The following is a 27,488-nucleotide window of genomic DNA, read 5'->3' as shown; positions in this document are numbered from 1 at the left end:
ACGTAGACAGGCGGCGAGAGCAGCCGGTGCCAAGAATCCGCGGCTGGGCCAGAGAGTAGAAAATAGTACACCGACACATAATAGGGTTTGGGAGCAAGTTCAACTAGAAGACCAGAGAGAGTAATGGAATGCCCTCTGTACGTCTTATTTTTGTATCATTGGAGATGGTAGTTCAGACATCTGTAGTCATATTGTCTACAGATTATGCTAGGAATAAATCATGCCTGCAAATCTGCAAATGGCTGGGGTTGAAGAACCCAATCTAACTTCAACAGATCGGGACATTCCCTTCCCTATCAATGGCAAAGGCGACAAATGAAATAGACCTTGTATATCCCAGATTCCCACCACAAAGGTTCCCCTATAGCGCAGCTCAAACGGGACAGTAGTTGTGTATCTATAAAATGTGGCAAAACAGTAGCTATCGTAGAGCAATTCCCCGACAATCAATGGCTAACAAAAATATGCTCCGATCCCTGAAATATACAACAAATGCGTAAAATACATGATTTCATCCCTCTAACTCTTTGAATTTAAGATCAGTGCGACGATCAAGCTATTTGTATCAGAATAGTTAGCTATCAAGCACGGTTCAACGGAATACGCATGAAGGGAACTATCCATACCCGTATAAACCCAACACTTCACCAAAAATCAATATCAACACCATCCCCACGAACACGCGTGACTGCTGCATATAAGATCGCACACCCTGTGAGAAAAAAAGATAGATAGTTAATTATACAATCATACTCAATTATGTTCAGGAAGGGAGGCGATGATCGCCCCGGGACTTTCATAACTAACCACGTCGCCGACAATGCCAATAGTGTAGCCAGCCGCAAGTCCTGCGAGACCGACTGATAATCCCGCTGCGAGGTGCATGAAACCGCTATCAAAAGTAAATAGGTCAGCATGAAGCGGATATATATTGTAAGTGTGCGGCGTACGTGTATAAACTGTAGGTCTTTTGGGGTGGAGGGCCCAGGTCGCCCGCTATAAGCACTGCAATGACCAAGCCGTAAACCGCGATGATACCCGCCATGACCACGGGAATTAATGACTGCCCCACACCTCATCTGTCAGTATAAGAATGGACGTAACATGCCCGACCAAAAATCGAAATATGTATCATAGGTAAGACCTGCCTTCATAATCAGATCTGATCGAAAGGTTCCGACACCGGCGATGCCAATGCCGGATTTGGCGGTTCCATATGCTGCTCCTAGTGCTGTAGATGTGTATGAGTTTTGTGTGAACTTTTGCTCGTGCGTGCGAATGGGGTATCCGATAGGCTGTGGTCGTAACAAACGTACATCCAAATATCATCTGAGAAAGTTATCGTCAGCTATTATCGCGGGGAAGGGTCGAAAAGGTGGGTGGAGAGCAACTCACAGCCGAAGCGATGCCTGCCTATATATGGGGAGAATGGGTTAGCTGGAAGAGTAGATATTACGCCAATGGCCGTATGGGCATAAATGATATAGATAGATATAACTTACCATTCCGAAGAAGGGCGCAAACTTGGGTGCCAGTTCACTATCCGCCATTTTGAGTCGTAGATTGGATAGCACTGGGTACTACTAGGCTAGAGGAGCGAATGGGCTCTTGTATGAAAACAAGAAAAAAAACGCGAGATTCTTATGGCGGTTCTGGTATATGTTAAAGAAAAGAGAATATGCTGGGGTTGTTGTAGAGGGATATGATATGACATACGCTGTAGCACAAGTTGTCTCAAGCCGTGTACATACAATAGCTCTATGTACGGCGGAAAACAGCGCCCACTGTGGCTGTACCGTAGAGTAATGAATGGCCAATACGCCTTGATATCGAGCACAATACCAGCCCCCCCCCCCCCATACCCATACCGTAATCTTTCAACGCCTAATCGAGTCTAATGCGGGTGGCTTCCAAGGTTGGGCTTGGCGGGCGAGGCTTGGCGGGCCTAACTGCACGTACCTAACCATCTGCCCCGTCGACGACACTCCATCATCCGTTCCACTTTCCATCCTCCTCCTCCTCACTCCCTCGAGGCCGGTGACTTCGCATATCTTCCTCCCCCTCCCCCTCCCCGCCCCTCTACCCTCTCCTGTCGCTGTGTTGGATCTCTAGTAATTGCTCTGTGAGCCGCGTCATTCTTTCACCTCCACTGTTCGCCAGCCAGCCATGAGGGTGTGTGGGCTATGACCCTCTCGGTTCTTCGCTGCGATTGTTGCGTCCCACCCTTCCTCATCTCCCTCATCTCCGCCGCTTGCCACCCCCCAAACCACCCAAAGTAATATCTATAGATTCTTTCTTCGATCTCTGTCTAACTCCGGTATATGACCTGGGAGAGACTCCCTCAACCTAAACCGATTACCGTGTCAAACGCAATATACCCAAATTTAATCGTTCCCCCGTACCGTACTATCCGTTCCTTGGCTCTCTCTTTCTCTGTTGTCATTGTCTCTGTCATAGCCGTGTCTGTTGCATCCCTCGCTTAGGGTACCAGGTATTGGTAGTACTTCGATCATGGCGGATTTAGGTGCTCAGCAAGGTCGCAATTACCGACCACCCCCCCAGTATGGGCATGCGTCCTCTTTTCAGCGAGACGCCGCTTACTCTGAGATTTTCGGCGCGACCCCGACTGGCCGTGCGCAGACAATGACTTCGCAAACTCCTCCCTTCGTTCAAGACCGCGCACGCACCATGTCCTCTCATACGGCGGGCGATCCCTATATGCATCCTCGAGTCGCTCCTTCGCCGGCGCCGCCGTCACATATGCGTCAGTCTGCCAACGGATACGGACCTCCCCCAAATGAATATAACAACCACCGCCCTCCTCCACAGTGGCAGCCAAATGGGCCTTATCATCATTCTCAACCACCGCCTCAGAACCTTCCTCGCCCTTACCCGGGCCGCCCCCAATACCCTCAGCCCCAACGCCTGGACTCAAGGCCCAGCCCAATGCAACCACCTTACCCAAACAAAGTTCCTGGCAGGCCTCTTCCCCCCCCAGCACTGAACTCGGATCAATACAGATCTCGTTCCTTGGCTCGAATGGGTGGCCCCCCTATGTATCATCAACCTCCTCCCCCGAGTAACTTCAACCATACGTCGGCAAACGCGTTTCGACAACAGCCATACCACCACCCAGGTTCCATGACTCCACAAGGCCGGGTTGTTCCGGAAAGGCGTGACGACGAACGCTCCATGTCCATGAGTTCTTATACGTCGAACTTCGATCATGCCCAGACTATCAACTCAGGACGGATTGTTCCAAGTAGGCGTCGAGAGTCGGGTATGGAAAGAGAGCGGATAGAGCCACCACTTGCAGGGCAACCCATTTTAGAACAGCCTATTCCTCCGATGATTCATGGACAAGATCCGCATGCTAGAATAAGACGCCCGAGTGAAACATCGATCAACTCTCGCACATTTTCCATGGCATCCACTGTCACCCCGGAACGAACTACTAGCCTACAACCTGGCAACTCCGTCGTGCCTAAGCCGGCGAGTCAACCACATCCCACACCACATCATAATCGTAGATCTCCTCTCGTCTATCCTGCTTTGCTTTCCCGGGTGGCTACTGTGTTCAGAGAAAGGATCTCGGTTGGAGAACGGCTTAAAAATGATCTAGCATACACTAACGCTTTCACCGGGGCGGAAGCGGTCGATTTGATATCCTACATTATCAAAACGTCTGACCGCAATTTGGCCTTGCTGCTTGGCCGTGCGTTGGACGCTCAAAAATTCTTCCACGATGTCACTTACGACCATCGGCTAAGAGACGCTCCAGGAGAGTTATACCAGTTTAAGGAAACAATGGGCGAAGAAGATCCAGTTTCCGAGGTCAACGGCGTCTTTACCCTACTTACAGAGTGCTACTCTCCAACATGTACGAGGGATAAATTATGCTATTCCATTGCCTGCCCAAGGCGACTTGAGCAGCAGGCACGGTTGAACCTTAAACCTCAGCCTGGATTAAGATCCTCCGCGTCCAAGGGAAGCTTGCATGACAAGGATGACAACGATGACCAGAAACTCTGGATCAATATGGTTCCCAAAGAGGTTGCTGACAGCATTGATGACCGGGAGAAGAAGCGTCAGGAGGTCATCTTCGAGATCATGTATACTGAACGTGATTTCGTTAAAGACTTGGAATACTTGAGAGATTTCTGGATGAGGCCCTTGCGGTCTGCCAACAATACTAACCTTTCCCCGGTTCCGGAACACCGCCGGGAAAAATTCATTCGAACAGTATTTTCAAACTGTTTGGAGGTCTTGGCTGTTAACTCTAGATTGAGCGAAGCTCTGAATGCTAGACAGAAGGAGTCCATTATAGTGAAGACAGTTGGAGACATTTTTCTCCAATTTGTACCACGTTTCGATCCCTTCATCAAATATGGTGCTAATCAGCTGTACGGAAAATACGAGTTTGAAAAGGAACGAGCATCGAATCCCGCATTTTCCAAGTTCGTTGACGAGACTGAACGTCTCAAGGAGTCAAGAAAGCTCGAGTTGAATGGGTACCTCACCAAACCTACGACTCGATTGGCAAGATATCCGCTGCTTTTGGAACAAGTTGTGAAGAACACTGCGGATGATAATCCCGACAAAAAGGATATCCCCAAAGCTATTGCTATTATTCGAGATTTCCTCTCCCGCGTCAACACGGAGAGTGGAAAAGCTGAGAACCATTTCAACTTGGTGCAACTGAATATGGCCTTGAAATTTTCGCCTGGAGACTATGTTGACTTGAAGCTCACCGAGGAAAATCGAGTGATGTTGACCAAGATGGCTTTCAAAAAAGGTCCAACTGACTCGGCTGAGGTTACTGCATATCTATTCGACCACGCAGTTCTATTGGTTAGGATTAAGGCAGTCAATAAGCGAGAAGAATACAGGGTGTACAGAAAACCTATCCCTCTTGAACTTCTCGTTATCACCCAAATGGAAGAAGTACTCCCGAAACTAGGCCTCGCAAAACGACCCTCTGGAAACCTTATCTCGGGTGCCAAGGCTACCAGCAATACCCCCACTTCCTCCAAGGACGGCTTTTCCATCACGTTCCGACATCTCGGCAAGGGAGGCTACGATCAAACTCTATATGCTACTTCCTCGACGCAGCGAAGGAAGTTCATCGAGCTTGTCGGGGAACAGCAACGAAAATTAAGGGAAAGGAATAGCAACTTTTACTCAAAGACCATCCTTTGCGAGAAGTTTTTCACTTCTGTTAATCGAGTTAACTGTTTGGTGCCTATTGGTAAGCACATTCATTTTTTTCTTGTTTGTATAATTTGGAAATCCCCTTGTTAACTCGTGTGAATTCTATGTAGATGGCGGGCGAAAATTGGTCTACGGCACCGATAGTGGCATATACATTTCAGAGAGATGGCCAAAGGACAAGTCGGCTAAGCCACGGCGCGTCCTTGACGCAAGCGGTGTGACTCAAATCGACGCCCTTGAAGAGTACCAGTTACTCTTGGTGCTTGCCAACAAGACTCTGAGCTCCTATTCGATGGAAGCGCTGGACACCAGTGAGAATCAGAACCCGTTGGTGCGTCGGCCAAAGAAAATCCAAGGACACACGAACTTCTTCAAGTCTGGGATTGGGCTCGGGCGACACCTCGTCTGCTCAGTGAAGACATCTGCCTTGTCGACGACAATCAAGGTGTATGAACCTGTGGAGAATCTTGCGAAGGGAAAGAAAAAGCCGTTGAGCAAGATGTTCCAAAGTGGCCAGGATGCCTTCAAACCCTTCAAGGTTAGCTTTATTTCAATATATTATATCATTCTTTTCCCACATTTTTTCCTGCTAATCTTCTATTCCTAGGAATTTTACATTCCTGCGGAATCTTCATCCGTCCATTTCTTGCGAGCAACGCTCTGTGTTGGTTGTTCTCGTGGCTTCGAGGTTGTCAGTCTCGAAACCACTGAAAGACAATCACTCCTAGACCAAGCAGATACGTCCCTCGATTTCGTCGCTAGGAAAGAGAACGTAAAACCCATCCACATCGAACGGATGAACGGCGAGTTCCTCCTCAACTATAGTGACTTCTCCTTCTTTGTCAACCGCAACGGCTGGAGAGCTCAACCGGACTGGAGAATAGCTTGGGAAGGGAACCCGGTGGCATTCGCGTTATCGTACCCGTACATTCTCGCCTTCGAATCAAGCTTTATTGAAATCAGGCACATTGAGAGCAGTGAGCTAATCCATGTCATGACGGGACGAAATATTCGGATGTTGCATTCATCTACGAGAGAGGTATGTCTACGGTTCTTTTTTTTTTTTTTTTTTTTTTTTCCTCGTATAGGATACCCATTTGGCTAACGCACATTTTCTCAGATTATTTATGCATATGAAGACGAAGCGGGCGAAGATGTAGTGGCTAGCCTGGACTTCTGGAACAAGCCCGCATAAGCTGTCATGAACGGGGGAGGAAACCTAGAAAGTAAGAAGAGAAAACAATCACCAAAACAAAACACAAAAAAAAGTTGGTTTTTTTTAGATACTTTTTCTTGCCCGCCTGTCTGCCCCAGATGATCTTCGACGAACATTTCGTTCAAGCTTTGGTCCACAAACATTTTCCAAACTATCTTGTCGTCCTATTTATTTTTGATAGAGGTCCTATGTACGCATTCTTTATTTCTCCCTTCCCACGCAGAATTACACGTACAACCATTGGCGAGAATACCCACGTTACTTCTTGACTTCTATTCTATTTCTTGTTGCTACTCCTTACTTCCTCCCCGTCGTCGTCAATTCATACCATTAAATTTGTCTTCGTCCCACATTCCTCCCTTTCAATCCAGCTTGTTTTATTTTCCCCCGCCTTTTTTTTTTTTTTTTTTTTGTTATTATTAATTTCCTTCTCATTTCTCTTCGCGCTCTTTGGTTCTTCACTTTTTATGTTCCTTTTTTCCAGCTCCCTTATAATCTTATTCTACCACTTGTCCCCCCCCTTTTTTTATCATATTTATCTTCGACTGTTACTTCCCACATCCTGTCCCCTTTACCCACTAGAGCAATTTTTACTTTACCTTATCAAAGAGTACCTATCTCATGAAGTCAACCAACCTTTTTTTTTCCCGCTCGTCCCCCATTTTATTTTGTTTTGGCCGTGTTCCCCCGCGCTTGCTTTTTTATACCTGTTGTGTGTTTGTGTGCGTGTGTACATTTCACGTTTGTTATGTGAGCACATCTATTAATTTCCGAGAGTAATTTGCTGCTTTTCGTTTGGTTTCTTTTCTCTTTCTTTTTGATTGCTTCGAGGTTTCCACCAAATCAGAAATTTTTTATATTCCATTGATCTGATTCAACTCTTGATGAGTATGACTTTGAGACTTTTTTTATATTTAAAACTAAGTTATTCTTTATTTAGTATTCCTATTGGATTGGTTTTTTTTTCCTTTTTTTTTTTTCTTCCCTCTGGGAATTGCGTCTTTTTGTCTTCCCCATCTGTTTCCTTTAAGCTATCAATGATCTATTTTTATTTTTCATGCTACTAACTTCTTAAGATCTACTGCTGCTGCTGCTGCGCCTTACCATTGTTGAATGATGTTTCATTTAATCAACATCCTATCCCGAGGGTTCAAGTAGTTTTGTAGATCCACCACATGAATTATTATTCTCGAGGAAAATAGCTATAGTTAGCTAGGTACGCATTCATAAAAGTGCTTTTATGAGCTACTAAGTTAGGTAAGGTCTGTGGATGAAAATGAAACCTCCCTGGCGATACTTTGCTTAATTTTCTTAATTTATTTTATCTCATAGAATTTGTAAGTACTGTACATGTAGATATATAACTACTTGAAGATAGGAGGGCTATATTTCCAACGGCGTGACAATAAACCGGGTAAATTGTGGACGTCAAGGGACCCCAAGTAAGTGTCTTCCTAGATGAAGTGCATGTACATGTACATGTGATTGATGATCATATATCATTTCTTTCTCATTCTTCACAATCATCTCTCCCTGTTCAGCCTACTTTTTGACTTTTGCAGAAGAAGAAAAGGATGATATCAAGTGTGACCCGTTAAATCTGCTGGAAAATTGATGAATACTCTTTGCCATGGGCAAAAAAGCCATGCTCTGCTTCAGCTTTTACTATTTTTCAGAACCGTAATTCCAGCCGAACCCAGCAGCTTGCTACGATTATGACATGCACTATAAAATTAGATTTGGTGAGCCTCCCCGAAAGTACGCTTTCTGTTTACCCCTTGCCCTGGACCATATGCTTGAAAGTTCGCAAGCGCTTACTTAGCCCCTTGGAATCTATTGACTCAAAATACACCTTCTTCGCCCGGTCGTTGATGTCCTTGACAAGCTCCGGCTTCAGCTTAGCCTTCCGATCAAAACTGTACAATCCGTTGACTTCCTGTTCAACATCGACACTTTTTTTTTTCGTAGATGAACTAGTCAGCTTACGTTTTTGCAATGTGCGCACAAATATTCGTATACCCCCATTCGAGTCTTCCACTTAGCTCATCATAGTTTACACCGGAACCTAGGACCAAATACTTACATTTGAGTGTACACAAACCCACAGCAATGGCCACCGCTGACGACGCCCATCAAGAGCCTTTCCAGCCTAGCAAGCAGGTCTGCGGGATCGCTTGCAGTAGTATAGCCCCAATCACCCTCGCCTTTTGCATTGGGGTTGCTGGGTGCGATGTTTACGCCGCCGAGTTCCGTACACATAACTGGCGCCCCTTTTCGGTGTCTGCTTCCGCCCACAAATGTATGGCGGCCCCCTTTCTTATCGAGTATACCTTCCATAGTCTTGCAGATGTTTGCCAGCGCGGGTCCGTCGCTGTAATCATGGAATGTAGTTAAGTCGCTGCAGACATGCTCCCAGCCGCAGTTGTCATTGACGCTTCGGGTCGGATCCAAGGATCTGAATGTTTTTTTTTTTTTTGGTTAGGAAAACTTAGCAAAATAAATACCAAACGAGGAGGGATTATCCAGAAGGAATTCGACACACTTCGTCATGTAGTAAAGGCTGTGGATATGGTTCTGTTGCTGTACGCTATTCTTAAGCTCAGGGTAACCCCAGGATTCATTGATCGGAGTCCAGGTGACAATGCTAGGGTGGTTGATATCGCGTTTCACTGCCGCCATCCATTCTTCGTCGAACCGATCCACATATGTATCGTTAAACTCGTACGCGTTTGCCATCTCCCCCCAAACGAGAAAACCAAGCCGATCCGCAAAGTACAAGAAGCGCGGATCCTCCACTTTTTGGTGCTTCCGACAGCCATTGAAGCCCATGCTCTGAGCCAATTCAATGTCCTGCTTGAGCGCCTCTGCAGACGGCGGTGTCATCCCAGTTTCCGGCCAATATCCCTGATCTAGCACTAGCGATTGGAAGAGTGGGTGACCATTGAGCCTAAACGTGTTGTCACCGGTGGTCCAATTTAGCTCTCGCATACCCGTTGTCATCCTGACTTCGTCCAAAAGCGTTCCTTCACCATCAAAAAGATACAAGGCAACATCATAAAGAAGCGGATGGTCGGGGGACCACAGGGCAACCCCATCTAGCCAGGCGGTATGATCTTCGAGAGGTGAGTCGTTCAATAGGCTTGCAGGGAGCTTGCCAAGTTGCTCACGGCTTAGTTTGGTACGAACGGTACAATCCACCACGCTGGAATGTTGGGGAATGGAGATCTGCGAAGTTCTGTCCACAACTACTCCGCCAATGGAAACCTGAATCTTGACGTGGTATTTATGTCCAGCTCGCCGACCAGCTACAGCAATGGTACCATGAAGCAATCCGCCATGGATGTCATTCGACCTGAGGACAGTTCCACTGCTACTCTCCGCGATTCTCGCACGAGGCACGCTCTCCAGCCATACAGACTGCCAAATACCGCTAGAGGGTGTGTACCAAATTCCCTGGGGTTTCCCAGCCCAGTACTGCTTGCCTCTGGGCTGAGTTAGGTCATATGGAGAGTCGCGAACGCGAATAGTCACCCTTGCGGACTGTTGCTGAGCTTTGACGAACTCACTCAGGTCCAGATCAAAAGGCACATGTCCGCCTCTATGCTCACCAACATACTGGCCATCAAGCCAGATCGTAGCTTCATAGTCGACTGCACCGAATCGGAGCAGCAGGCTGAAACGTTTGTCAAGCTCTGCTGGCGGGCGAATGTCATCGACTAATCGTTCATACCAAATGACTTCATGGGGCTCGCGCTCCCCGATACCAGATGCAGGGGTTTGGAAGACGTAGGGTACTATAATCTCCCTCTTTTGTAAAGTTTTCCCCTCGCCGCTGTCCTGTCCGGCAGTCACAGCAATTTGCCCAGGGAGACCTCGCCGGTGCCATCCATCTTGTAAGCCGACGTCATCATCATCGTAGAGGAAACTCCAAGGACCATTGAGTGATTTCCAGTTGATGTCCGGACGGGTGAAATCTGGCCGTGGATACTCCTGCATAGAAGACGCCATAATGGGTATATTCAAACTTAGAGCAGGATATTTAAATCAAGGGAAGAAATGGGCGATGCTCTTTTTTATTGCCGCGATTATGTCATAACTACACCGACGCAGCTGCATGGAAGCACAACAGGCCAATAAATTTTCTCCGCAAGAATCTCCCCCGGCTGACCGTGCATGAGAGGTTGAAACAGGTTTGACAAAGATGTTGCTCCGAGTGGGACTACCCCTCCTTTCCCACCTACTATCTATGCCTAGGTACCAGGTTCATGGGTAGAATAATGGATGGAAGCCAAGGCGGCTACGGTGTCTTTTTGGATTGCGCTTTAGATTCCTATGGGGCAAAGCAACTAACTATTTGCCGTGGGGCAGTTTCGGGATGAAGAGGGGTAGAAGAAATTAATTAGGTTGAGTATGAGTTGAGCTACTTTCATGGTGGGGCGATGGGGGGAAGCTACACGCTCTTTTCATAAGATATAGACTTATATACTCTATACCCCCTCTGAAATGGAGGGGAAGGAGATACTCTATATGTAGAGCTACCGAGGCCGAAGTTGCTGGGAAATACCACGATCCCTAAAAGAAACTGAATGTGGGGGAAAATAAGGAAGAGGTTTCATAGACAAGTACATGGCACCTCGTCGATTGGAACAACTTTTCTATATAGAATGGACCACAAAACAAAGTTTATTCAATTCTTGCTACTACTCATCCCTGAGACACCGAGGAAACGCCAGCGGGGAAGTATATCTGAAAAGAAATAGTAAGAGAACCTAGTAGCGATAGGGTGAGGAGTATAATAGTAGACTGTCTTGATTGCGATTTGGCTGGCTAGATGAGAATAAAAGTCGGTCAGGACTAGTGACAACAGCTAAAGAGGATTGATAGTGGCGCTACAGGTTAGTTGATAGATATATTGCGGGAGTAGCTTTTTGAATATTGGGGGGTATTATTGTATATAAAACAAAAAAGGGGTAGCAGGGGGAAATTGTCGAGTTTCTCGAAAGGGCTTGGCATGGCATGAGGAGAGGTGAATACCTGGTAAATGAGCTGGAAGGGATAAAAGTAAGGGGGGAAATGAGAGAAAGGAAATGAAGCAAAAGAGCGAGAGGTCAAAAGATGCCTGCCTGACCAGGTCGAGAAATAGGGGTTTGGTATGGGGGATTGGACATCAAGCAAAAGAACAACCAATGAGAAGCGCTTAGGGTAATGTAAAGAGTTAGACAAACATAGGAAATGTAGCAAGGTAAAGCAAAAGGAAAAAAACAAACTGACAATACAATTCGAATATTAAAAGCGTGCTAACTCTGCTATTTCGCCCTCACCTCTTCACGTTACACCCCCTTTCACCCCTTCCCTCTCTTTCAAGTTGGGAAGGAAAATAAACCAAATGAGGTACAGCAAATAAGAAAAGGTAAAAAATAAATCAATAAAACGGAAAAATATAAGGAAAAGAACATGGTAAAAACAAAGAAAAAATAGAGAGAAAAAATAAACGCGAGTAAAAAGAAAGGCTAATATGGGAATAGTCATTCAGTATCTGTATTCAGAGCGAGATAAAAAAGGAGCAAATAGTAGAGCTGGGTAAGGGTAAGGGGACAATAGAAAAGAAGAAAAGAAAATCTCTGTAAAAAAGACAGCATAAGAAGATAAGGTACGGATTAAAAAAAAAAAAAGACAGAGAGAAAGAAAGAAAAAGAAATGTGAAAGAAAGAACAAGCGCCGGCAAGAATACCCAGGGGAGCGGATTAAGAGAGGAACAAAAGGTGTGATATCTGGTAGGCGAAAGTATATCAGCTTTTCCCCAAACTATTTTTTATATTTTTCAGCTTGTTTGCCGGGTTCGATGGGCAAAAATTGATAGGGCCAGGGTCAGCGGAAACGAATGTGTTGTGAAATTAGAGGTAGAAGTGTAGTGGAGAAAATAAAAAATAATGAGCCCCAACCAAGCCAAAGCACTAAAACCCAACAAGAGGGTTTCATAAGGAGACTATTTCTTCTCTTGGTCTCTCCTCCTTTCTACTATCAGAGATGTTTTGGTCGCGCTCATCTGCAGTTGCCATCGCTATGTTAGGAAAGGTCTCATTATCAGCGGTATCAAATCGCTAGCCACTCAGCACACATCGCTTTGGTTGGGTCTTCGGTTGCCGTTGACTTGTATCCCCATCCCACCCTATTATGCGTTGACCTCGCCGTTCAATTCATCCTGGTGCATGTGGTTGTGGTGCTCGCGTTGCATCCGTGCTTCAATCTCCTTCAATTGACTCTCACGAGCAAGGAGTTCCTGTCGCTTAAGCTCAATCTCGCGTTGCACCTTGATCTCGATCTCTCGGAGTTTCTCCTCCTCTCGGCGAAGCTGCTCCTCCTTTAGGCGGACGGACTGAGACGCAAGGTCTTCAGGGTTCATGGATGAATCTTGGTTACTGTAGGAGTTTGTTAGCGAGCTATTGAAAGGGACAAAAATAAATGCATAGAAGGATAAACGTACGTTCCAGCGCCACCCTCCACGCTCTTGCTGAGTTTCTCGGTACGATAGTTCTCGTACAGGAAGTCGTGTGTGATTTCTTTCAAGTCTGCAAGATGGCTGTGCAACAGAGCACTGCGAATGGCCAAGAAATCTGAGTGACGAGGATTATCAACCTCGACCACACCCCATGGATATTGTCTTGCACGAACTTTGCGGCCACCAATCTCTAGAACATCCTCTGAGCCAACAATCGCAAAGGGCATGAGCCCTCGAAGCTCAGCGTTCTCCTCGACGGTATCTTCATCATCCTCTTCAATGTCATAGGGGAAATTGTACACAGGGATGCGGTAGTGTTCAATATCCTCCATAACAAGCTTTTTCGATTCTGCTAATTCAGCGGGTGTTAGCGAGTCAGCCTTGCCAATGACGGGGATGACGTTGACGCGGGGCGAAAGGCGCTTCATCAATTCAATGTCGAGTTCTCGCAGACCGTGACCAGTTGGCGTGATAAAGTACAACAAAGCATGCACACGGTTGTCACGGAATCGGGGGTTACGCTTGATCCTGGATTCTTCAGCCAAGATGTCATCATATTGACGCTCGAGATATCCGACGATTTCTGAGAAGCTGTGTTATGTAGACATTGATTAGTTCGCGTTATCTAAAGGCTGCTAGGTCGAACTGAGAGGTCTATCTTATCACACCTTTGTTCGTTGTCAATTTGGTCACCAAAACCGGGGGTATCAACGATGGTTAGCGAAATGCGGGTGCCCTCCTCGTCCAGTTCGAGTTCTATATTAACCAATTAGCTTTGGAAGGAGCCCAATTGTCATGGATCAAACACATATTTCTATCGTCACTTACCAACGGTGATGGGTTTGATACGGACGCCTTCCTCGAGGTGGGCATTTTGGGCGTCGTCGGCATCTTTCCCTTGGAGAACTTTCTTTCCGCAAAGTGTGTTTACAAAAGTGGTTCGGCCTAGTAGGATCAGCATATGGAAGTTAGCCATAATCACTGTAAAAAGAAAACACGTAGAGGTGAACTTAGTTCAACGTACCTGTTCCACTGGCACCGCAGACCATCAGACAGAATTGAATTCCCTTTTTAACATTCTTCTTCCGACGGATCTTAATCTGGTCATATCGCCTGTCAGATCGCAGCATGGTCACGACAAATTGGGGGCGGAAAGTAGCGCAGTAGAGAACACGCCAGGCAGACGTAGGTGACAGAGAATAAACAGCTCTTGAATAGGGGAAAGTGGAAGAGATAGAGACTTACAGCGTTGACAGCAGAAGACATGGTGGATTAGGTTGCTGGTGATTTCGAAGGGGACGGTGTAACGGGGGGTTTGGTTGGGAGACAGTGAGGGGACCGGATCTCCAGCAAGGCGAGAAGATCAGGAGAAAAGAAGTAAAAGGGAGAGAATGGACACGCAGCAGAGACAGGGGCAGAGACAGGAGAGCGAGAGAATGGGAGAACGACGAAACGGGAGGATTGGGACACAGATGTCACTGAACAAAAGGGTTGAAGTCGAGATGGTTACTTGAAGCAGTAGGGGGCGTGCCTGTTTTCAGAAGCGAGTGTTTTTGGGCTTGGGGCAGAGCTGGGGCATGCTTACCGCCCCAGTACGCTGCTTACCGCCAAGTACCACCCATTGACGACTGTAAATGTGTATTCCCAGTACACTAGTGGTAAATGACCTAGTTAAGGGGCTCTGTGCTTTGGTGTCGCGCTGGCTGGTATTTGTGTATTGTTTTTACCACGGCTAGTCAGTAGCTGTTGGATGGTTCCTGGTACCAATGTACAGTTACAGTTACGATGTGGATAATTATGGTTCTTCCCCCTTTTCATCTCACCGATATTAACCAATCGGAGGAAACAAAGTCCCCCAGCACGTGATATAGATCATCTGATAGAATACATAGCGTATTTTTTCCCCAGGCAAATTTCCTGCTGAACATATACACAGTTCAGGAGTACGGAGTAGACCGTCGAAGCTCCCGAAGGTAGGCTGCCTGACCTGCCAGCCCAACAGCAGCCTACGGGCGGTACCTGGATAAATTACCTATAGGTGGCTTCTTTTCGATAAAACCCAATCAGTAACCCCGGCATATGGGGCCAGGGCAGGACAAGAACGATGGCCGTGAAACATTCAATGATACCCAGGTACCGACCGTACCAGCAGCCCGGTTCCATGTTTAATGTTGGCGTATTTTTGGATACAGACTCCAATCCGCTAGTACCCATTTGGAAGTCTAGTCTAAATTGGGCTAGTCAATATTTGTTTGACCATTACTGTGTATCGCGTGATGACATAATGATTTACACGTGATTTCAGCCGCCAGATCGATTCGTTTCGATTCGGAGCTTGCCTGCGGGAAGCTTGGACGATAACATTCAACCGCCGCATATATGAAGGCGACATTTGTAGATAATTTCTATTTTTAAAAATATTAAATACCTTCACGAATCTTCTTTTGTCCTCGATTACATGCTACAGATCTTATCGTACTTAATATTTACACCGGTTTTCCTCGTTCTACTTTTTCTTATTTCTTATAGTTACGTTTGAATCCCCGTCGATAATGACATGACCACAACCACCACTTTCTTAACATTATCAGCCAGCATAATTGCTACCTACAACCTATATATTTTGCAGGATGAATACCAGACAAGTTATAGATACATCTACGGGCCCAGTGTCACACTCGGCCGCTTTTAACACGGACAGCTCCTCGTTTTCTGTCGGACTCGATACCGGCTTCTGTGGTATGCTCCCCCAGCTTCTGAGGATCGATCATCCTTCCCCGAGTCTCGTACTATGCGTATCCGTCAGATATCCCCTGTACACTAACAACTATGTACATGCACATATTTTACACAGTTTTTAACTCGGAGCCATGTGAACTCAAAGTATCAAGAGGTGAGATACTTTTCTATACATGTATCTATATCTATTCATCCTGGTCCGGTTCTCCGTCGTGCTGCTCTGGTGGACGCTTGTGACATATTTTTTATTCTCCACGTTTTCACTTGTATTATTGAGTACTTTCCTCTATTGTGTCATAAATAAACAAGTACCAATACTCAATAACAGTAGATTTCAACGCAGGTATCGGGGTGGTAGAGATGCTGGGCCAATCTAATTATCTAGCTCTGGTGGGTGGAGGCCGGAAGCCCAAGTTCCCCCAGAACAAAGTGAGTATCTTACCCAGTCTTTGTCCCCAGTTAAATCCTGTTGATTTTGGATTTTTGGTACCATCTTCAAAAAGGAAAAAAAATGAAAAATAAAATTTCGAAACAGAAAAAAAAAAAAATTCAACCTAATATATTAATTCGTTTCACCCTTATTACAAAGTTGATTATCTGGGACGACGCAAAGCAGCGGGCAGTCATCACGCTCGAGTTCCGCACTTCCGTCCTGCGCGTCCGGCTCTCCAAGTCCCGGATCATCGCTGCGCTCCATAACAGTGTACACATCTTTGCCTTCTCAATACCCCCGCAGAAGTTATCTGTCTTCGAAACCGCAGATAACCCCCATGGCCTGATCTGTCTAGGGTCCAAATTGCTGGCTTTCCCTGGAAGATCCCCCGGCCAGGTCCAGCTTGTCGAACTTGAGACGGGGAATGTTAGTATCATTCCGGCGCATAGCTCGCCATTGAGAGCTATCCACCTTAGTCCCAACGGTGAGGTTTTGGCGACAGCGGGAGAGACGGTAAGTAAACATAATCATCCCTCGAGAACTATTAAGTTTTGAGGGAGGAGAAGATAGTCTTGAACAATGAAAACTAAATTCAGTTTTAAAACGCAGGGAACGCTGATTCGAGTATTTGCCACAACAAATTGCGCAAAGATGGCTGAGCTCAGGCGAGGCGTAGATCAGGCGGAAATATTTTCCTTGGCCATATCCCCCTCAAACACACTTCTGGCACTCACGTCAGATAAATCTACCTTGCATATTTTTGATCTTCCGCATGCTCGCAAAGCTACGCCTCCTGTGGAAGGCGCAAATCAGAAATGGGGTATTTTAGGGAAGCTCCCTCTGCTCCCTCGAGTGTTTTCTGACACTTATTCGTTTGCAAGTGCTCACTTTGAAATTGGTGACGAGGGTCCTCTTGGTTCTGCATATCTCCCTCCATTGGGCTCCTCGCTTGGACGACCATCGAAGGGGGTTATTGGATGGACTAGCGAAACGACGCTTCTGGTGATAAGTGCCGGGAAAGAGGGGAGGTGGGAAAGATTCGTCATTGGACAGGGTGATGATGGGAAGCGGTATTGCGTCAGAGAGGGTTGGAAAAGGTATCTTGGAGGTGGTTGAGGAGCCGAACATATTACGGTCTATTCAGAATGCCGCTTTCTTCACGAGGAATCCACGGGACGCTTTGGGTTCATATGACAATTCCGTTGAAATTTAACGTGGCCGATTGGTAAACTGGATGATCACAACACACATTTCCCTCATATCGTGGAACCGAGAATATATTTCTTGGGTATATCGCATCATCTGAGATCTAGCCGAAACAGTGTCGTGAAGGGCCTTCCAGCTCTGGAAGGACATGGATATGCCCTAGGTGCTGGATAACCTTTCAAGTTGGATCGAGAATGGTACGATCCCTTTCAGCCAAAATTGGATATTTGGATATTTATCAGGGTTTCTCCCGCATCGGACACCGAAGAGAAAATCTTTCTGTAGGTTATTTTCACGCAACAATCTCGTCTCCAGCTCCAAAATGGTCATCTCAGCCGCGAACTCTATCCCGATGGTGTCTTCGTTCTCTCGACTGTGATGGTGACCTTGACCTCTCGCGTCGTGAGGACTTTCTCCCTTCCTCCCGGGAATATGAACGATCATCCCGATGTCTTCGATGATGAGAGCGGTGGTGACGGCGGCGATGGTCATGTTTGTCTTCTCTCTCAGTGCTATCACCCCGGCGTTTCTTTCGGTTGCTTGAGTGCTCCAAAGCCCTAGCTACCTCTTCCCTTTTCTCCTGTATTAGATATTCCTTCATTGGGTCTTCATCATCATGCTCTTCTATAAGCTTCTGTAGCTCCTTCTCCTCCTTCAATAATGGCTTTTGTTGTATCCTCCGATCTTCCGCATCAGTATCACTTTCGCTATGTTTCGTAGTTCTCCTTCTGCGCCCTTCTTTACCGTTATCGTCTCTTCTTGACTCTCCAAGTCCCGTCTCACCAACGGTCAACGTTGCAACATTGTCTTCCAACCCCTCCTCCTCCTTCCTCTTATACCTCACATGGTCCACTCGTATCATTCTGCCTAGAACCGTCGCCCCGCCCAAATTATCCACAGCCAAATCGGTACTCCGCTGGTCCTCATATTTCAGAAATGCGAACCCTTTACTCTTGCCCGTCTCTTTGTCGCGCACTAAGTTAAGATGTACCGGCTCGCCATATTGGGAGAAAATAGTTAGGATATCACCTTCGCTGAGGTCGTAAGGGAGGGACCCGATATAGATGTAGGCTGTGTCGCGGTAGTCGGCATGCCATGAAGCTTCTGGAGGCCTATGATTTTAAACGTAGGGAAAAAGGAGATTCATTAGCCAGGAGAGTTCGTATACTTCGACTAAATCGTATGCTAAATAGTGGAGATGAAGGGCCACACGAAACAAAAAACCAACGAAAGGAAAGAAAAGAAAAGAGAGCCCTTACACGACATTTTCAAGCTCCTTTTTGTTCAGCTCTTGGACCTGGCGGATGGCATTCATTGCGTTTGGAATAGATGGGGACCAATTGACCAGCGTGCTGAATAACAACTCTTATTAATCTTCTAATGACTTCTACCACTCTAGGTTGGTAGAAAAGATTGATTGCGTAAATGGCGTAGTAGCGTCGTCGTGGTAGGGTGGAGTTTTTGGCTTTCGGAGGTTGGAGAAGAATGGTTGATGGATGCGGCGAGCAAAAACGCGTGACATCAGGTCAGAGTGGACAAACAATGAACCAGGGGAACCTTGAACCTTCAGTTTGTTTATTTATTTCAACGACCAATCGATCCGCTTGAAGACAACTTGCGATTATACATTCTGTACGCGCCAGTATCATCTGAGAGGCAGTATAATATTTACGGATTACGCACATGAAGAATCGATCAATCTAGCAGTTTCATCACCTGCGCCCTCCAGCTTTGTACTTCTCCCTTTTCGGTGCCGTTGCAACTAGAGTTTCTCACAACTTATAATTTCTCGAACCAGTGCGATTTTGTCTTAGTTCAAGCTCCCGCGAATCTTTGGTTTCCTTCCTCACTGTACCTACGAAGCGTTGGCATGGTGCCGTCAGCATGGTTGGAATAGGACAACGGTCATCAATTCTGAGCCAGGGGAGCAGGCCATCGAGCAAAGATGGCGCAAAGAAAAATATATGGTCCTCTATGCTGGATGGAGTAGCAAGCGGGAAGCGGTTGCCTGAAAAGAATTTACTGGTTTTGGGTGCGTGTTTTCTCTGCCTTTGAACTTCTCTCTGTATCTTCAAAAGGAAACGTTATGAATGGAGGCCTCATGGATCATGAAAACAAACTACTTCGTTCCTTTCTGATCCAGGTTGGACGCTTTAGGAGGTACGCCGGATAGCCAGAGAGAGTTTCTTGAGACGCTGTCATCAGACGAGTCCGACCCTAGGATGCACTCTGAGCGTCGAAATGGACGAGCGCCTCCCATTGCCAATCAGTTCGCGCTCGGGTACACTTATCAGGATGTGTTGGATGCCGACCAAGAAGGTATATAATGCCAACCATATCTGCGCAGTTGGGTATGTTATTTTACTAACACCCTGTCATAGATATTCTTGCTCGCGTTTCAATCTACCTACTGTCCGAACCTTCGTCGTCCTTCGCACCACTTCTCAAACCGCTTCTAACCCCGAAAACTGTACCAGAGACGCTGATAGTGATATTACTGGACTGGGAAAATCCTTGGACATGGGTTCGGCAGCTACGCGAATGGCTTCGCCTATTACGTTCTGTGCTGATCTCCCTCGATGATGAAACTAAAGTGGTAATGGAAGAAGTTATGACAGAATGGCGAGATCATAAACGAGGTGGTGATCCTGCATCTTCAGCAGGCGGGGGAATGACAACCTCTGGTGGACCAGTTACAATCCCTCTTGGTCCTGGAGAGTGGGATGAAGGATTAGGGATCCCTATGTGTGTTGTTTGTCAAGGCGTATGTGAAATTTTGGACGATTCTTTTTCCACTCACTTGAATTCAGGGGGCTGCTAACACTATTATGTGACTGTAGGCAGAAAAAATTGAAAAGCTGGAAAAAGAGCATGGCTGGCATGAGGAAGAGTTCGACTTTATTCTGCAGTTTATGAGAACGATCCTGCTAAAACGTATGGCTTTCCTTCAGCTCTCAACTCACCTACATACTGACCATCCTACGCCTTATAGACGGCGCCTCGCTCATATACACAACACCATTCCTTGCCAACTCGTTACAAAGCTTAATCCACTCCTCTCTTGGGATTCACTCGTTACTAAAGAGACAATCTCTGAAACACAATGTCATTGATAGAGATAAGATATTAATCCCGTCGAACTGGGACTCATGGGGGAAAATCCGAATAATCAGAGAAGGGTTTGATATGGAAGGAGTTGGGACAGGCTGGTCCATCGAGATTCAGGATAAGCCCAAACAATTCCACGGAGTATCCGAGACTGATGGTAATCCCGATGAAGGAAACGCTAGAAGCAATCCTGAGCAAGAGGCTATGGAAGACGGCAGCAGCGCCACGCTTATCTACGAACAAACCATCCGAGATCCTAAGCGGGACCTATCCATTGCCCGAAGTTCCCAGCCCGGAGGGGACAAGGCGATCGAAGTTGAAACGCGGGATATGCAATCCTTTTTATCCGACCAACTCCAGGTTCTTGATCAGCTCAAAGCTGAAGACGAGCAGCGAGACAAGCAGTTGCGCAAGGGAGGCTTGCTTAAGGATCAGGAAAATAATATCTCTCTAGACGAGCCCTCTCGTGTGAATGAACACATTGGACCCGTGCAGTTTAATATGGGAGGCATTCAAGTTGATGCAGATGATATGTTGAGAAAGCTGAAGGTAAAAAACTATTCTCCCCTCCAGGCATGGATACCAAACACACCCCCGTTTGGCTAACTGCTCCATCTCCCATCACAGGAACGAGAAGCGAATCGAACGCCAGTTCGCCAAGATACTTTACCCCAAACACCTACAACTTCTCCAGGAAGTGGGACCGGCGACGACAAAATGCAGAATCAAGCTCTTGCGAGCTTCTTCGCCGGTCTCGTCAACAAGAAAACAGCCGGGAGTCCGCGCCCCGGTCCGAATTATTAGCTTGATCCGGGATATATATCTTCCCTGCTTGGTTTCGATTTTGTTTTTGTTCTTCTTGAAAGGTTTTCTCTCATTTCCTACAGAGAAACAGCAAGGTTACGACATAGCTGAAGCTAATTAAGGGGCCATGCAAAAGGGGGCCTGTTATTGTTCTTTTACCCCTTGATGTGTTCCCTACCTGCCGGGTCTTGAAAGCAAAGCTAGAGGGAATAATAATGTTTGCAGTAGCCTTCCTTGGCTTGTTAGAAAGTTCACATAATACCCACGCTTCGAGTACTTTCCATACTTTTTCTCTTTTCCCAGTCCTTTGCTTCTCTTGATTTGGTGATGTATTGTTTAACGGCATTGTATTACCTTCCTCAAGCTTTAAGTCCACTCCCTCCGAGGGACTCACCACGAATAAGGCTTGCACGCAATGAAAACATACTGCTCTAGAGGTAACGTGGGATCAGAAACCCGTGGTGGAAATCCCCTTTAGTTAGGGCCAAGCCGGGTATATATATATGGCAAAGAATAAGAGAATAAGAGTGTGATATGTATATACAATTAAAAGAAAAGGGACAAAAATATCCGGAAAGGTGAGCATAGATCAATTCAAAACGGCATTTGAAGTAGAAGTGTATCTAGACTGAAAATGTATTGAGAATACACCTGCTACATCGGGTTGATATGTATGCACGTGGGCGAATTAAATATTAGGCCCAGCATCAATATCCACCACGGGCACAACCGTGTCGGTTAGCTTAACTGCGTCGGGGTTGCTTGCTTCAATACCCGAATATTTATTAACCCAGCCGAGAACCTGTTGATGCCAGACCAGGCTGTTCTCTTTGCTGAGAACCCAGTGGTTCTCATCTGGGAAGTTGAGGAAGCGACTCGGGACACCCCGTTCCTGGAGGATGTTGAACAGAGAGAGACCCTCAGCCACAGCAAGACGGTAGTCAAGATCGCTGTGGATGACGAGCATGGGGGTTGCAAATTGCAGGATATTTTCAGGGGCGGAGGGATCGAAGCGTTCGAAGTTCTTGCGCGCTTCCCAGAAGGTGCCGTTGAACTGATATTTATACGTTAAAAGGGCGATATATTGTAGGAAGAGACAAGTTGATAGGAATCATATGGATTTTGCTGGCGTTGGTTAGGGATAACGTACCTCACGTTCCATAAACCATAGTTCTTCGGTGGCGATCTTAGCTGCTGCAACGAAGGTGCCATCATGGGAAACGAGAGCTTTGAACTTGCGACCGAATGGCATCCCTTGGATCCAGTTGACCATGAAACCACCGTAGCTTGCTCCGAGAGCAACAGCATTATCGGTATCAATATATTTAAAATTTTCCTTAATATATTCCCAACCCTTGACAAGGTCATCATAGGGAGCTCCACCTGTATCAAAATAATACATTGTTAGCGGTGAGGGTATTTTAAAGAGCAGGAGTCGCGCTTGGCGGGTCTGATCTTACCCCAGTCGTTCTGAATTCTGTCACAAAATTCTTCCCCGAATCCGGTGCTGCCTGTGGGATTGAGTGCCACCACAACGTAGCCTTGATCCGCAATAACCTTCGGGTTCCATCTCGTGCTCCATGAATCTCCCCATGATCCTTGGGGCCCACCGTGGATAAGGAAAGCGAGAGGATATTTCTTAGTTTCACAGAAGCCTTCAGGTTTCACAATCCAGGCATGAACCTATTGATCCGTTAGTTAATCATTGGCAAATGCGAAGATATAAAGAAGGACCAACCTTGGTCCAATTTCCATCGTAGTAGAACTCATCGATATCTTCAGGCCCCAAGCCCTTCAATTCCGGATCATGTTCGTTTGCAGAGAACAAAACTTTGGGTTCATTATCAGGAGATGCAATGGTGTAAATGGCGTTAGACCAGAGAGTAGTTGCGGTAGTAAGAACGGAAGTCGAGTCCTTGAGGAAGTGATAAGCGCGAACAATACCGTGGTCTGTGAAGTTTTCGGGTACGTAATCCGCGCCTGCATCGGTGGGTAGGGTAAATAATCTACCACGAGCTCGGTCCTCGACAGACATGTATAAAGTCTTTCCGTCGGGTGTCCATTTAAGGCTGTCTGGGGACCTATCCCATTTACTAGCAAGGCTGACAATCCTGCCTCCGTCCAAGGTGGCAATATAGACGATTCTGCGGTCAGACTCGTAGTTGCGTTCCTCCATTTGAAGATATGCGATCTTCTTGCTATCGGGGGAAAAGACGGGACTAGATGAAGCACCAACAATGCCATCCGCAGCAGCGGAACTCTCAGGTCCATTAATGGGAATAGCAACCGAAGACCCATCGTGAGGTACAATGAAGATGTAGCTAGTGGTGAGGTTGGCCTTGGGAAGCTCTGGAGCTTTGCTCATGAACGCAACAGTCTTCCCATCCGGGGACAGATCATAGTCGCCCGCGCCTCCAAATGGTGGGCCCGGAGATTCAGCATACTTTACGGGAGCAACAAGGTTGTTGAGCTTCCCGTCGAAAGTGTACTCATGGCCGCGTCTTCTCTCCAACGTTCCGGAGAAGACAGCATTGAATTCTGTAGTCAACCAATAATCCCAATGGCGAGGATAGAGACTGTCGTAAATGCGAGCTGAGCTCAATCGCTTCTCTGCCTGCTCTTTGTTGTAAAGTTTACCATCACTTGTCGATTGACCATAGGCTACGAACTTGATATCGCCTGATCTGGTCTTCACAGCCTTGAAACCTTGCAGGGGACCATTAAACGAGGCAACCTTACGACTGTAGCAACTGTTAGCTGTTGCACTCGTGGCGAACAAATGTAGCCGAGAAACCTACCGTCTTTCAAAACGTCTAACATCAGAAGTCCATAGGTCAACCCCACCAGGCACCTCCGAGCTGGTGCTATTGACATAGAGAATTTCATGGCCGTCCCTGTCTCCCGGTAGCCAAAGGATCTCCGAAACACTGCCATCGTCGGTGAGAAGGCTAATGTCCCCTGTTTTCAAGTCAAGTAAATTCCACTCGTTTTTGATGGTATCATGCTTTTCAAATGAATATTGAGAGACGTGAAAAACAGCCAGTTTCTACAGCAATTGAAGTCAGAGAGTATGAAACCAAATAAATACAACTGTGACCACACGAGCAAAATGGTTAAAGAAGGGAAAAAGAAAGAAGAATCACTCACTCCTGATGGATTCGGGATCGCTTCAGCTCGTCGAGGAGCCGAGATGAACTGCCTATACACCCAAATTGTGTGAGTATGATACACTAAAGAATCATTCAATCAAACCGAACATATATTGTAAACAAATGAAGCTTACTCAGGGGTCATCGCCAGCGCCGATGACATCAGCGCCGCGGCGGAAAGCCATGATAAAATAGCCATGGTGGGCGTGGCTTCGCTCAATAAGGGCTTGAATACCCAGCGTAGATTAATCCCAGAAGTAACGAGCTTAATATTGAGAATAAGAAGCACATCACGACAACTGGCGGCAGGGTCGTATATGTATATTTATGTTCATGGGCTGGGAGTACGGATCTCCGCCTGTAGAGTCTGGAGACACAAACAGGGACGTCGAGCAGAGCCTTTTTTTTTTTTTTTTTTTTTTTTTTTGCCTAACCCCATATTTAACCGTACTGCTGCTTGAGGCCCAGACGGAGCAGTCCAGGGTTATGGGTTCCCCTCTCTGGGGTGGCATTTCCATCTAACTACCTCCCCATTGCGGACAAGCTTCGCGAAGGCTGCATGATGTTCTGATGCCGAACCTGGAAGAGGCTGCAGCCAGTCGGAGGGAGGGAGGAGCAAGTCCCAGGTTCCCCATTTCCCGTCCCCAACCGCAAGCCAGCTCTTGTCGATCTGGGCGTGGAGTTAATGCAACTGTCTTTTGAGCCAGATCTGCATCATCACGTTGAACCTGGAACGATCTGTAAACATGCGGGAAATGAGAAAAACACAAAATGAAATTGAAGATAATATACAGAAATTATTATTTTCTTGCTATTTTTTGTTTAAACTTTAATTAACTATACAATGTAATCCATCACCTATAGGCTATTCATATAAATCATCTACTCATACATCTGTTTACTACTTAATAACTCTGTAGTCAAATTTCATAAAATTCACAAAGAAAATTAAGTTAATTATATTAAGAATTATATTTAGAGTATGTACAGAGGATTCTCTCAAAAGGTTTGATTAGTGCTAAGAATTTAAGCTATAATACTATTATATTTCATTCTCAAGCCTCTGGGATTTGAACTAGCTTTAGTTAAGCTGTAACTGTGCCAAGCACACTCACTCTCTCTAGTGAGCGCACCTCAGCACTGTGTTTGAGATCAGGACCAAACTTTACAGGTTACACGTCAACTGACTCCTTGTTCTTGGAGGATAACGTTGTTGTGTTGTGTGTGTGTAATCTATCTACGCGAGTTACACTAAATGGATAGGTTGGGGTGGCACGTGACTAGGGTAGGTGTAGTAATCACCAACACCCCCCCTTGCTACACTGTGGCCTATAATAAGCCGCCACCCGGGGCCTCCCCCATCCTCAAATCTTTCAAAAATGCAATAATAATTAATTACATGAATCAGACCCTGATTTCCTCATTAGGAAAGGCGTCTGTACAGCAATAACTGTAAAAATCAAGAAATACATGCAAAATCCATTGATCTGCTGTATTATTATTATCATTCAATCATTCCTTTCTGATCTCTTTCAAACCAATCCTTTTGACAAAATCTTCAAACACAGGCTTCATCAGTGACTTGGTGAGCCCGTCAGCTATGTTCACTGTAGAATCAACATGTTTCATCATGATTTCCTCTTTTTCAATCAAATTGTGAAGAATATAATATCTAATCTCAATGTGATGCAATCTTCACATTAAGAATTCTCTCTTTGCTAGATCAATTGCTCTCTTATTATCAACTCATAGATGTGAGCATATTTTCACTTTTCCATCATTCATCAACTCAGTATTATATAACATATTATTCAATCAGATTATCTCACAAGCTGTCTCACTAACTGCAATATATTTGACTTCTGTGATTGATTTAACAATAGATGTCTGTCTCTGCAATCATCATGAAATCAGTGACCTGTTAATCAATATAACATAGTCAGTAGTCAATTTGTATTGAGAATCTGCCTTCATTCAGTCTGAATCACAGTATGTCATAGAACTCAGGTCATCTTCTATCTCCTTCTTGTACAATATACCATGGTTTTTTGTCTTCTTGACATAATATAGAACATGCTTCAATGCTGTCCAACATGTCTTATACAGATGTGAGTTAAAATATAAGAGATAGTTAATCATGAACACCAGATCTGACCAGCTGCTTGAGATTAAATATTGTAATGATTTCAATTCTTGATAATATCTCATAGCTGTAAAGTCATCATTCAATCCTTCTCTCTCATCAGATGAGAATTCCAGTTGTATATCAGTTATCATTGAGATGTCAGCTGAATTTATCTTATTCATGTCAAAATCTTCAAGAATCTTCTTAATATAACAGCTCTGTGTAATCACTAAATCATCATTTCTCTGACATTTAATCTTCATTTCAAGATATGACTTAGTCTCTTCAATATTCTTTGTCTCAAATCTCTTTGCAATCTCTTTTAATACTCAGTTTAATTGCTGTTCTTGAGATCTCATCACCTGACAATCATTAATATATAATATCAGATAGATCTTATAAACAGAGTGATATAGAAATCTGTCATCATAAGATAATATCTTGAATTTCAATGTGATGAGGTGTTTCATTGCTAGAAAATATCATACTTTCACAACTTACTTCATTTCATATAGACTCTGATAGAGTAGTCTCACTAAGTTCTCTCTGTTATGCTTAACACCTGTAGATAGTTGTATATAGATCATCTTATTCTGTGATAGTGTGTTATTTAAAAATGCGGATACATAGTCAATCAATTTGATCTTTCATTCTTTGACAGTTAATATAGTAAATAGACTGTGTGATGTAGGCTCTGATATCACTGCAGTATACAATCTTATATAATAAATACTCTGCTGTTGCAAGAACTCTCTAATCACTCAGCAAGCTCTAAAGTGAATGATTTTCTTCTTATTATTGAATTTTCAATCATATACTCATTTATCTGTAAGAATATTCATTTTCAGAGCCTTCTTAACAATAATATATATCTTCTTCTATTCAAATATCTTAATCTTCTTTTTTATTATCTCATGTTAATAGTCTCAGTCTGAGCTTCTCTTGACTTTCATCAGCATAGTTAATCAGTCTATCAGAACACTTAGAATAGAATCATT

General features: G+C 45.4%; 8 protein-coding genes across 10 annotated transcripts; 3 read left to right on the top strand and 5 right to left on the bottom strand.

Moving 5' to 3' along the window:
• Nucleotides 1–71: 71 nt before the first annotated feature.
• Nucleotides 72–1,833, bottom strand: BDBG_01143 (V-type proton ATPase proteolipid subunit 2). The gene is made up of 8 exons (XM_002628189.2): nucleotides 1,503–1,833; nucleotides 1,396–1,413; nucleotides 1,317–1,329; nucleotides 1,149–1,231; nucleotides 951–1,063; nucleotides 808–892; nucleotides 627–712; nucleotides 72–556 (listed from the first exon to the last, which is right to left on the bottom strand). Exons 1-8 carry the CDS (start codon nucleotides 1,548–1,550, stop codon nucleotides 520–522), a joined length of 483 nt encoding a protein of 160 aa, XP_002628235.1. The 5' UTR covers nucleotides 1,551–1,833; the 3' UTR covers nucleotides 72–519.
• A 161-nt stretch (nucleotides 1,834–1,994) lies between these two features.
• Nucleotides 1,995–7,959, top strand: BDBG_01142 (rho guanyl nucleotide exchange factor). The gene is made up of 4 exons (XM_002628188.2): nucleotides 1,995–5,248; nucleotides 5,322–5,749; nucleotides 5,819–6,250; nucleotides 6,332–7,959. The coding sequence occupies exons 1-4, from the start codon at nucleotides 2,512–2,514 to the stop codon at nucleotides 6,404–6,406; spliced, it is 3,672 nt and encodes a 1,223-aa protein (XP_002628234.1). The 5' UTR covers nucleotides 1,995–2,511; the 3' UTR covers nucleotides 6,407–7,959.
• Nucleotides 7,714–10,884, bottom strand: BDBG_01141 (glycoside hydrolase family 2 multidomain protein). Its single transcript, XM_002628187.2, has 3 exons — nucleotides 8,970–10,884; nucleotides 8,511–8,882; nucleotides 7,714–8,379 (listed from the first exon to the last, which is right to left on the bottom strand). The coding sequence occupies exons 1-3, from the start codon at nucleotides 10,433–10,435 to the stop codon at nucleotides 8,199–8,201; spliced, it is 2,019 nt and encodes a 672-aa protein (XP_002628233.1). The 5' UTR covers nucleotides 10,436–10,884; the 3' UTR covers nucleotides 7,714–8,198.
• A 208-nt stretch (nucleotides 10,885–11,092) lies between these two features.
• On the bottom strand, nucleotides 11,093–14,659 carry BDBG_01140 (septin-1). Its single transcript, XM_002628186.2, has 6 exons — nucleotides 14,172–14,659; nucleotides 13,951–14,026; nucleotides 13,755–13,871; nucleotides 13,595–13,682; nucleotides 12,912–13,517; nucleotides 11,093–12,846 (listed from the first exon to the last, which is right to left on the bottom strand). The coding sequence occupies exons 1-6, from the start codon at nucleotides 14,190–14,192 to the stop codon at nucleotides 12,600–12,602; spliced, it is 1,155 nt and encodes a 384-aa protein (XP_002628232.1). The 5' UTR covers nucleotides 14,193–14,659; the 3' UTR covers nucleotides 11,093–12,599.
• A 630-nt stretch (nucleotides 14,660–15,289) lies between these two features.
• BDBG_01139 lies at nucleotides 15,290–18,673 on the top strand. 2 transcript variants are annotated; one of them, XM_031720206.1, is made up of 5 exons: nucleotides 15,290–15,665; nucleotides 15,781–15,819; nucleotides 15,997–16,094; nucleotides 16,255–16,611; nucleotides 16,708–18,673. In XM_031720206.1, the coding sequence occupies exons 1-5, from the start codon at nucleotides 15,557–15,559 to the stop codon at nucleotides 17,212–17,214; spliced, it is 1,110 nt and encodes a 369-aa protein (XP_031576279.1). In that variant the 5' UTR covers nucleotides 15,290–15,556; the 3' UTR covers nucleotides 17,215–18,673. The 2 variants fall into 2 exon arrangements, with proteins under 2 accessions (XP_031576279.1, XP_031576280.1); XM_031720205.1 differs by having other exon boundaries at nucleotides 15,994–16,094; nucleotides 16,708–18,615.
• BDBG_01138 (RNA binding domain-containing protein) lies at nucleotides 15,358–19,551 on the bottom strand. The gene is made up of 2 exons (XM_031720204.1): nucleotides 18,564–19,551; nucleotides 15,358–18,416 (listed from the first exon to the last, which is right to left on the bottom strand). Exons 1-2 carry the CDS (start codon nucleotides 18,617–18,619, stop codon nucleotides 17,636–17,638), a joined length of 837 nt encoding a protein of 278 aa, XP_031576278.1. The 5' UTR covers nucleotides 18,620–19,551; the 3' UTR covers nucleotides 15,358–17,635.
• On the top strand, nucleotides 18,882–21,721 carry BDBG_01137. Of its 2 annotated transcripts, XM_031720203.1 has the most exons (7): nucleotides 18,893–19,037; nucleotides 19,103–19,336; nucleotides 19,462–19,623; nucleotides 19,686–20,068; nucleotides 20,145–20,238; nucleotides 20,297–20,961; nucleotides 21,040–21,721. In XM_031720203.1, the coding sequence occupies exons 2-7, from the start codon at nucleotides 19,189–19,191 to the stop codon at nucleotides 21,214–21,216; spliced, it is 1,629 nt and encodes a 542-aa protein (XP_031576277.1). In that variant the 5' UTR covers nucleotides 18,893–19,037; nucleotides 19,103–19,188; the 3' UTR covers nucleotides 21,217–21,721. The 2 variants fall into 2 exon arrangements, with proteins under 2 accessions (XP_031576276.1, XP_031576277.1); XM_031720202.1 differs by having other exon boundaries at nucleotides 18,882–19,336.
• A 183-nt stretch (nucleotides 21,722–21,904) lies between these two features.
• On the bottom strand, nucleotides 21,905–24,564 carry BDBG_01136 (dipeptidyl-peptidase 5; the record flags this gene model as incomplete). Its single annotated transcript, XM_002628182.2, has 7 exons — nucleotides 21,905–22,270; nucleotides 22,367–22,599; nucleotides 22,677–22,899; nucleotides 22,955–23,957; nucleotides 24,015–24,262; nucleotides 24,364–24,415; nucleotides 24,500–24,564. 7 exons carry the CDS (start codon nucleotides 24,562–24,564, stop codon nucleotides 21,905–21,907), a joined length of 2,190 nt encoding a protein of 729 aa, XP_002628228.1.
• Between the last annotated feature and the right edge of the window lie 2,924 nt (nucleotides 24,565–27,488).

This window comes from Blastomyces gilchristii, assembly GCF_000003855.2.
Source record: "Blastomyces gilchristii SLH14081 genomic scaffold supercont1.2, whole genome shotgun sequence".
Classification (NCBI taxonomy): domain Eukaryota; kingdom Fungi; phylum Ascomycota; class Eurotiomycetes; order Onygenales; family Ajellomycetaceae; genus Blastomyces; species Blastomyces gilchristii.
Note: the sequence above shows the minus strand (reverse complement) of the source record. Positions and strands in the feature narration are given on the sequence as shown.

Coding starts and splice junctions, on each gene's coding strand:
- BDBG_01143 (XM_002628189.2), bottom strand. CDS start 1,550: ATGGCGGATAGTGAACTGGCACCCAAGTTTGCGCCCTTCTTCGGAATG. Junction 1,064..1,148: donor GATCAGATCTGATTATGAAG/GCAGGTCTTACC, acceptor GGTGTGGGGCAG/TCATTAATTCCCGTGGTCAT. Junction 713..807: donor TTGGCATTGTCGGCGACGTG/GTTAGTTATGAA, acceptor TTTTTCTCACAG/GGTGTGCGATCTTATATGCA.
- BDBG_01140 (XM_002628186.2), bottom strand. CDS start 14,192: ATGTCTTCTGCTGTCAACGCT. Junction 14,027..14,171: donor TGTCTTCTGCTGTCAACGCT/GTAAGTCTCTAT, acceptor CGATATGACCAG/ATTAAGATCCGTCGGAAGAA. Junction 13,683..13,754: donor TATCAAACCCATCACCGTTG/GTAAGTGACGAT, acceptor TGGTTAATATAG/AACTCGAACTGGACGAGGAG.
- BDBG_01139 (XM_031720205.1), top strand. CDS start 15,557: ATGAATACCAGACAAGTTATAGATACATCTACGGGCCCAGTGTCACAC. Junction 15,666..15,780: donor ACTCGATACCGGCTTCTGTG/GTATGCTCCCCC, acceptor TATTTTACACAG/TTTTTAACTCGGAGCCATGT. Junction 15,820..15,993: donor TGAACTCAAAGTATCAAGAG/GTGAGATACTTT, acceptor ACTCAATAACAG/TAGATTTCAACGCAGGTATC.
- BDBG_01141 (XM_002628187.2), bottom strand. CDS start 10,435: ATGGCGTCTTCTATGCAGGAGTATCCACGGCCAGATTTCACCCGTCCG. Junction 8,883..8,969: donor AGCCTTTACTACATGACGAA/GTGTGTCGAATT, acceptor AAAAACATTCAG/ATCCTTGGATCCGACCCGAA. Junction 8,380..8,510: donor GGGTTTGTGTACACTCAAAT/GTAAGTATTTGG, acceptor GAAAAAAAAAAG/TGTCGATGTTGAACAGGAAG.
- BDBG_01137 (XM_031720202.1), top strand. CDS start 19,189: ATGGTTGGAATAGGACAACGGTCATCAATTCTGAGCCAGGGGAGCAGG. Junction 19,337..19,461: donor AAAGAATTTACTGGTTTTGG/GTGCGTGTTTTC, acceptor TGGACGCTTTAG/GAGGTACGCCGGATAGCCAG. Junction 19,624..19,685: donor GTTGGATGCCGACCAAGAAG/GTATATAATGCC, acceptor ACCCTGTCATAG/ATATTCTTGCTCGCGTTTCA.
- BDBG_01142 (XM_002628188.2), top strand. CDS start 2,512: ATGGCGGATTTAGGTGCTCAGCAAGGTCGCAATTACCGACCACCCCCC. Junction 5,249..5,321: donor TAACTGTTTGGTGCCTATTG/GTAAGCACATTC, acceptor AATTCTATGTAG/ATGGCGGGCGAAAATTGGTC. Junction 5,750..5,818: donor ATGCCTTCAAACCCTTCAAG/GTTAGCTTTATT, acceptor TTCTATTCCTAG/GAATTTTACATTCCTGCGGA.
- BDBG_01138 (XM_031720204.1), bottom strand. CDS start 18,619: ATGAATGCCATCCGCCAGGTCCAAGAGCTGAACAAAAAGGAGCTTGAA. Junction 18,417..18,563: donor AAGGAGCTTGAAAATGTCGT/GTAAGGGCTCTC, acceptor TTAAAATCATAG/GCCTCCAGAAGCTTCATGGC.